The sequence below is a fragment of the Cydia strobilella genome, chromosome 6 (genome assembly GCF_947568885.1).
Source record: "Cydia strobilella chromosome 6, ilCydStro3.1, whole genome shotgun sequence".
Taxonomy (NCBI): Eukaryota; Metazoa; Arthropoda; class Insecta; order Lepidoptera; family Tortricidae; genus Cydia; species Cydia strobilella.
Window position 1 is genome coordinate 19,627,752 of NC_086046.1, and position 9,290 is coordinate 19,637,041.

The following is a 9,290-nucleotide window of genomic DNA, read 5'->3' on the forward strand; positions in this document are numbered from 1 at the left end:
ACTGACAGTGACAAATGACAGGCTGTCAGATGTCATTATGAAAATTCCATAACTATTATATTTTTGCGGTTTTAAAATGAGCTTGAACAGCGTACACCGGAAGTAATTTAAATGCGGCCACGGAAATGTGCGGAAATGACACATTACCCGCCAAATCCAAGTAATACCTACATAATACCTATTTATAAAATAAGATAGATTTTGAATTTTGAGATGAAATAGAAATTTAAAAACGATTAAAAAATTGCGAATTTAAATTATGAATCAACCTAAGTTACTTATATTACTTATAACAAGTTTTATTATTCAGGTTAAAAGTTTATACCTATAGTCTGTCAAGCAATTTCTGTCAGTAGAAAAAAGCGGCAAATTAAAAAAATGTAGGCGCGAAGGGTTATCGTCCCATAGAAAATTTGAGTTTCGCGTCTTTTTTCTACTGTGAAAGTTGTTTGACAGACTATATTTGATATTTCTCTACTTTGTACTCATTTCAATGAAATCTAAAACAACAAAAAAACAAAAACAACATGATCTTTAAAGAGTCCAATTTACGTACTTCACGAATGAACTTGGTCCATGACAGAGCAAGGCTGGCCACGTCCACATCCGCGTCGGTGAGAAAAATCAATCGCACCGCACGATTCCCGCCTCCGTCGGTCGTCAAGGCAACGCGTAAACAGTGGGGAGACGCGAGCCGATTCACTCGTCTGTGCATTTTGTTCGTTGTGTGGTGGTTTTTGTGGATCTTGGAGATGGCGGATGAAGCAGCCCCCGGGGCTCCAGTGGAGAAGATTGTGCACACGTACCCGCTGATTCGAGTGAGTTTCATCTATTGTTATTGACCTTATTGTTTGTTGTCATTCAGGATCTGCATGTCGGCAAGGTAATTGAATTAAGGCTTTACTGAAACAAAATAAGAGTTAGTTTCGAATGACTGGGAAGGCTTTATGTAAATAAAGTGCAGGCGCCAAGATGTCTTCATCTTCATCAGCATCAGCCTAGATTTGTCACTGGTTTTATAAAGCGGAAAATATCAATTCCGATTTGTGTCCTCTCGCTATCTAAGCTAAGGTAGCTAAGTAAAGTTGGGATTTGACCTTTTAACGGTCAAGATTGAAAAAATATACTACATGGCTTCCTGAGTCCTGCTCCTGTAGGTATAACAGTATAAGAAGATACAAAAAGATGTTGTTCTGTAGGCTTGGGAGGTAGTCATTTTTGCCATATGGGCTATATCTAATAAAGTGTGCCCTGTGAAGGGTTAAACAGTTGAGGGTTGTTGTTCACGGTGTGTTCACGTTAGTTTTAGTACGGTCATGCAGGTGAAGAATGTGGTGGGTTTTTAATATTCTTTTATAGGACTGGATTTCCAGCGCAGCGTAGAGTTTTCTATTTCTATGTATACGTAATTTAAGTACAATAGTTATTTGTTTTACAAGGGGGCAAGGTTGTTGTTTAACCTCTCGTACTAGTATTGATACCCGAGTAAGCGAAAGATTCCAAAATTGAAATCGAAAAATGGAATCTTGAGCGTTGCGAGGATTTCAAGGCACGAGGGTTAAAAAAAATTGCCGCCGAGTGAAACACAACATTTTTCGCCACACCAACGCAAGGAAAATACTAACTGTAAAATATCAAACAAAATCAAAGTAAGGTCAACAAGAGGACATTAAATAATAAAGAAAAAACATTTACCAGGCCGGACTTATCTGGACACATGTGGACGAAATGTGTTAAGACTGTTAAGCTCGACCCTATATGATACCCACATAAATTTATTTTTAAGAGAGGGATCGTCTGACACTAACATCATGCGTGCCACTTCTACCATCAACAAAATAAAATCCCCAATGGTATTTCACCATCAGCACGCTCCGAGACCGTTTAACTTAAAGCCCGTGATATACAGCTTCATCTAAATCTAAATTCTACAAAGAGTCAGACACGTACGCAAAGCAATTCATTCATCCAGACATTTATAGAACGCTAATAAGGACGGCGTCCGACATCTATCGAAAGCGGTTTCTAACGGCCACCAAAACAAACAATATAAAACAAAGTTTACTTTACCGTTACAAAAATTTAATAATCAAACAATCTTTGAAGATTTAAAACGAGTTTCATTCATCTTTTAGTCGATAACGACGGAAAAGTTAAGTTAGTAAAGCGGAGCGTAATTGTTTAAGGATTGCCTAAGATTTGTTGGAAGATATGCGTGTCAGTCCAACTCCCAAATATTTGGATGCGTGTGGCATCGATAATAACACGTTTCCGCTTTTCTAACTTGATCGTTTGTTTATTTTTGCTGATGCATGTTGAGCATAAACCAAACCATGTAAGTAAATGCGTAGCAACGTCACGTATTCTCGTGTTTCATAATTAGGTAAATATCCACGAGGTCTAAAACCAGTTGTGCTCTCATCATTAGGTACAGATCACCAGTAGCTTGGTTTCGGTGAAAAAAAATGTCGCCAGGAAGCCCAATTGAGTTAGCGTGATGATTGTGATGAAAACAATTATGTATTGACAAGGTGCGAAGTCGGCGGGGGGAGACTGGCGCTGTTTGTGACAAACACACTTAATCTTTATGGAATGTTCCACACTAATTAATGCTAGCGGCAGCCGTTTGAACTAATTTTACTCCATAAGATTTAACGCCAACAAAATAAGGCCAGCACCCGTCGGGCACATAGCGAATAGCTCAAGCCCCAAACTGAAACATTGTGCCAAAATTTTAGTTTGGTCATGATGATTAATTATCTATCACTTCAGTTTTTATCAAGCATTTCTTTCTTGCTGCCACCGAAACCGGAGCAGCAACTGAAGCAATATTGTCAACTCCTCATGTAAACCTAGTCTAGTAGTATAGGAAGGTACATTACAGTCGGCATAAATAGAAAAGAAACGGCGGTTTAGCAGCGAATGATTGACGGTGACGGCGGAACGGCGTAACGCGATACGTCACGGTTCCGCGCCGGGTTTGTTTTCCCTCGTAGATCTATGTGGATGGTAGACTAGGTAGCTGAAACTGGACATAGAGTCCATAGAGATGCCGTTTTTATATCTTCGATAGCTGTCTTTTATCTATAACTTGCGGATAATTGTAGTGAAACCCAGAAGTGGAGTTATAGTGAAACCCAGCTTGCCCTCAATGCCCCATCCCATACCTGTGCGGTGGGTGCGGCGGAAGAGGTCCCATCGCGCGCTTCCACATCAGCTCGTGTGCTATGACTTTACCGAGTTTGTACTAGGTAGGTATGACTGCAGTAAATAGAACCTGTTTTCCTCTATTTTATATATGTTGTTGTTAAGTCTGCACTATGAGTCTCCGTATATCCAACTGTTACCCTCACATGTTGAAAAACATCGCATATCGACCTATTGGCAGCATTCAAAATACCTGTCAATAGATTACGTAGTCCTAATTATTAACGAATGGTATTTGGGACTACGCAATTAATTCATGATATCAAACAGATAAGGCATTGCGAAAACGCGTAGGTATAATACAGAGGTAGATAGATGATGACCATGCATGCTGTCCGCCTCTATCTGATTCATCTATCTATTTACTCAACTACATCTTGTAGGTAGTTATAGATGAGGCCTCTCAATAGTCTCAATTCTCATCAACTGGACATCTCATTTGTTCGAAATTCAATATTCATCATATCGTGTGCCTCAAACAAAAAATCAATAACTTTTCAATGTTAATTTGACAAAAAAACATATTGAATCGGTTCACCACGAAGGCAATCATCTACGTACCTATTAATTTTATATTGACCCGAGATTCATTGCGGTATTCTGAATATCTACTACAGCAAAGAAACTCTTTTTGCTTTCTTTGAAGTTTTTAATGATTTGGTTAGGTTGGGTTATTTTTTATGCTACATAAGTGTTACATATCTACAGCTCCACTCCACCAGGAGTTTCTTGAGAGGATCACAAACGACCAACAAGGCGTGTTTATGATTAAACATCATATTTTGTTCCGTTCATCATTAGCAGAGGGCTGGAAGGAAGTAGTAGAGGTGGTACCTCTACCTATATATGTATATATTTACGTAGACGTTGTTCTGCGCTCTTACATAGAGCTTGGTATCGAAATTTTTCTATTTCATCTCAATTTTAGTTAGGTAGGTTATTCTATTTTGTAGCAACTAACAAGGTTTCTATTAGTTTTTTGTACAATATGTAAGAATAATTGTATGAGCTGCTTTTGTCTTTAATATTTAAATAAATTGACCTCAATCTACTGAACGGCTGTTTTGCCACTTTTGCTCGGGGTAGATAACTATAGTAATGTCCATCAAAAGTCATCAATCATTTTACCTTATCGTTTTCCATTTTTCCAGCACACGGATATGAGCGAAGAGATGCGGATAGAGGCCCTCGAGCTGTCCGTGACAGCTTGCGAGAAGTACGCCAACAACAACGAGCTGGCGGCGCGCATGGTTAAAGAGAACATGGACAAGAAGTTCGGCCCCGCCTTCCATGTGGTGGTGGGCGAGAGCTACGGCTTCGAGATCACGTATGAGTGTACCACTATCTGCTATATTTACTTTGGGGGGAACCAGGCGATTATGATGTGGAAGTGCTCTTAGAAATATAATTTAGCGATACAAGCAAGGTCCGCGCAAATAGTCTGAGGAATTTCGAAATGAGAAAGCGGGGTGGGCGGGGCTACCCAAGGGTTTGGCCTCAGTGGTGAGGGTTCAGCGCAGCGTTGCGTTCAAGTTTCCAAAGTTTTAAAGCAGCAAGTGTTTAATAATGGACCCCACGCCACAAACCTGGCTCGAACGTCTATTCTGCAGTTTGCACGCTACTGATTCCTTAGATTTCGTGCGCGAACTGTAATGGTGGCCATACACCATCCTTCCTATTGTCCAATCGGCATGACGCTGCAGGCTTGATCCAATCTGCAGTTCGGCTATATACACCACACACGATCAGTTTAAATTGTCCAATCGACAGCGACGTTCAGTTGTGGTAGCCATACACCATCCTTCCTATCGTCCAATCGGCATGACGCTACCGATCCCGGGAGCGCGGTAGCCCTGATCACAGACAAATCTTGACCTGACTGAACTGACGATCCGACGATCGCCGATCGCCATACACGGTCCAATCGGCATGATCCAATTGCCATGATCAAGCCAAAAAGAATCGAAATTCGATTGTGCCGTCAAGTATAACTGTCATGCCGTTCCACTCCCACACGGTCAGTTCAAATTCTATCGGTAGCGTCATGCCGATTGGACGATAGGAAGGATGGTGTATGGCCACCATAACAGCCACTATACAAGGTGTCTATAGAGCAGTGCGTCAGACAGGTTTTTTCTCAGTTTTAGTTTATTATACTTCTCAACGATTAGCCTAAAAAGCGGCAATTGCAAACGCTGAAGCACTGATGTTTAGCACCGACATAAACATATATTACTTCTTTTGTGAGAATATGTTTACAGCATAAAGAATGGCATTATACGTCGGTGTTATTGTTAGCCAGCAAACAAAATGTTTAGCTGTAAAGATACCTAAAACCAACAAAGGTATTTTCTGTAACTATTCTTATTTTTAGTTGTACCTTTGATTACCTCGAAGTGGCTGTTATAGTAATGCCTCGAGACGAAATGTCTGGAACGCCGATCCATTCGTATGTAAATCCAAGCCGCTACAAACACGAGTAGCCTTTATTAGCATAAGTCTGGGTAAATGACTTTTCAAATTGTTTTCTCATAGTTATTTCTGTGGGACACGCGCTGAATAGTGCATACTTTGTTGTTGAAAGAACACGTTATATTTTTTAATAATAATGAAAAATATCAACCGATCAAACAAATTGTATTCTATTACTACTATCATTTGATATTTACCAGCCGCTTTTCGGTGAAGGAAAACATTGTATAGTAATAAGTAGGTACGCAATAATAATGATGTAGGCGGTAAATAAATTATAGACGCTCACCATTATGAGGTCATCCACATTAAGATAGTGCCAAATGCACATAAGTTGCCCAATACAATCAATAAAGAATGTATTTTGATAATCCTGATAAGCATCGTGCGTATTTTGTTACTAAACTGACAATATATTGAGCCTTGTTCACTTATAACTTATAAATAGAGACAAAATTCAATTGAGATATTCTTTAATAGAGGTAGAGCAAGGAACAGATTTGATGAATGCTAGCAAACTTCGTAATTATCGCAAACCATTATTGTAATAGCTCTATAACCATCAAGCAACCTTGAGACCTCTGTCCAAGAACAGGAACCGTGGGCAGCGCAGTGTTTACCATGACTTAGGTACCCCAATCGCCGAACGCACCAGAATAACGGCGACCTTGCCTTGAAAGAAAAGACATTAATTTGTACATACTAGGAGAATATTCTTATACTGGACGTCTTAAGATGATTCGTTTGAAGCTATGAGAATATTCGCCCAGGTTCTATTGTCCATTGAGTCATATCAAGTCGCCAGAAATAATTATGAATAGGAAAACCAACATTAAACAATTAACTTAATTCTTACAACAACAACATAATGTTTGTTTTCGCTTGAAATGTTTTGTGCTTGTTGTATAAGTACTGGGCAGTTTTTTTTACAATAATTTTGTCAATTATACGTACTTTTTGTAATCGTTATGATATTCTGGGACAAGGTACGTGAACGTACAAATCGAGGCCATAACGAGAGATGCATTTTTTGCATGACATTATTTAATAGGTATATTGATTAATATAATAACACTTATATTTATGTGAGTGATGGTGTTGATATTATAATTATTTTATAAATCTACAAATAAATCACTATATTTTGTAAAACGTTGTATTTTATTGACTACATTAATTAATTATTTGAAACATTATAGATTTAGTGAATGAGACTACAAATGTCTAATCACAACACTATTAATATTGTCTGATATTTAAGGGGCCCACTAATTATCAGTCCGCCGGACGATATCAGCCTGTCAGTTAGAACTAATATTTGACAGTTCCGAACAATTGACTGACGGACTGGTAATCAGTGGGCCCCTTTACTGGCTACGAAATATAATAACTAAATACTCGAAGGTCATTGTTCATTTAGTGCTTTGTCACTGTAACACGAAAAATGACGTGGTGGAGACTTTCCATCAATCGTATTTAGAACTGTAAGAAACCCTAATTTTATATTAAAGGAAAAAATGGAAAGCTTCGCCTTTTTCGGCAGAACTTGAACCCGCAACCTCCGCGCGCAATCGATGATGTAATGGTTTCGGTAGATGTAGCTTTACGCTTTACGCCACCCCAAAGGCGTGTATACATAAGGGAAGGAATGGAGATTGGCGAGGTTCTGGTAGGCTTCCGTAGCTCTATTGGTTAAGACCAACGCACGGATTGCGGGTTCAAGTCCTGCCGGAAGCGTAACTTTTTCTATTTTTTCCTTTATTATAAAATTTTGAGTAAAAATCGTAAGAAACCCTATTTTGGAAATTGTATGGGAGTTGTATACTTATCTCAGAGAAACAAAAATAACGGAATGGGAAAAGGTACGTGTAATAAGGACTATAAGAGGGACTCTTTTCGCCAGGCAAAATCGAAGGAACTCTTATTCAATTTCCAAAATCTAAAAAGAGTGGAGGGAAGGGCCTGCAGTTTTCTTATACCTGTTTAGTTTTCTTGACTTCAACTTATAACGTCTTTAGGCGTCGTTAACGTTGGGTTTTAATTTTAACAGCTGTTTGCAATAAAACAATTCATAATAATCAATAGAATTTAATATGTTAAACGATACAAATTCTCATCAATTTCGTATGGAGCTAAAGAATAGGTACCTGCTTGCTTTGCTTGTTTTGCAAACTAACAGGAGTTTATGATAATTATGATGTAGTGGGGTAGTCCAATATCTGTATTTACATTTTTATAACGTATGGATGTGAATTTGCGGGTGAATTTACTCAATGGGGTTGGCCGGTCGAAGTATTTAGCAGATGGCGCCAGCATAGCTTGCCCTGTCAATCCCTAGAATTGTGTCAATTTTTTTATGGAATTTTATGCCCTGGCTGCCAGCCCTTTAAGCCAAATCTCATAGAAACGGGGAAAACTATGATGGCGCCTCTATGCAAACCCCATACTGAACAACGTTTCCGTTTGAAGAGGAATTAATCGAAAATTAAATTTCAGTATAATACAGTCCTAAATAAATGTTGTAATAACAAGAGAAACAATACCTATAAGGATTCCCTACAAGTATTTTTCTTGCCCCAATGTTTCTCTTACCCCATCTAACCTTGTTTAGAACTTTTTCATTCTGGAATTTTTACTTTTTGGGTATACCTATTTTTTTTCTTTTAACCTTTTCGACGCCAACGATGGATATAACCGAACTGCAGGTCCAACGCCAATAACGGATTAATCCGTCACAGACCACAGCGCAACATAGACCTACGTGCATATCCATAAAGTTCAATTTCAGTTTTGACACTTCGGTGACGTGGCGTCCGAGTGCCAGCTTTTGTGTTTGACACGGCGTCGAAAAGGTTAAATGTCCAAAACTCGGCAGACGTGGTTACAACAATGGCCAGCAAGTCATACAAACTGGTTTATGTGAAGCTAATTTAATTGAAGGCAGGAATTCTTAGTATTCTTACACAGCGTGTCTACCTACTTACTAATCTACGTCTTTTACATAAACATTGGCACATCACAAATACTCGTTATATGTATAAATAATTAATACTTATTACAATTCGTACGAAAGCTAAATATATAAATTTCACATCGTATCTAGATACGTACATTAAATTTTTATAACGTAGATAATATATGAAACGGTCATATAAAAAATCTACACAACTGATATAGTAAATATTATGTTAGGTATCTAGGTTCTAACAAATGTATGAATAGTTCAACATTTTAGGCACAATCGTAAAATTTCGAGTGTACTGGGTACAAGCACTGGAGGCTACGATACGAAACGCGTCTCTCCGACGCCTCCGGCGATTTCTAAACATTCTACTCCGACGATTTCTAAACATTCTACTTCTAATATTTACGCATACGGATCAACGGGAATCAAATATTTTAAAGAGTTATAAAACGTTAACAGTAAGCAGCGTTCTTTTGCATTAGGTTTATGTGATCGGTCGGTATCAGATCCCATTTTCTGATACACAATATTATAAGAAAGATTTGTTTCCTAAAATGCAAATAAAATTCATGTAAAATAGAGTAAACTAAACTTATGTCAACCCATCTCCAACCACTGGCTTCTTCGATCTCATTAAAAGACGGGT

At 38.4% G+C, this 9,290-nt stretch overlaps 1 protein-coding gene across 1 annotated transcript; it reads left to right on the forward strand.

The window, feature by feature from the left end:
* The first annotated feature begins 607 nt into the window (after window positions 1–607).
* LOC134742233 (dynein axonemal light chain 4) lies at window positions 608–6,831 on the forward strand. The gene is made up of 2 exons (XM_063675252.1): window positions 608–818; window positions 4,359–6,831. The coding sequence occupies exons 1-2, from the start codon at window positions 753–755 to the stop codon at window positions 4,605–4,607; spliced, it is 315 nt and encodes a 104-aa protein (XP_063531322.1). The 5' UTR covers window positions 608–752; the 3' UTR covers window positions 4,608–6,831.
* Window positions 6,832–9,290: the final 2,459 nt, after the last annotated feature.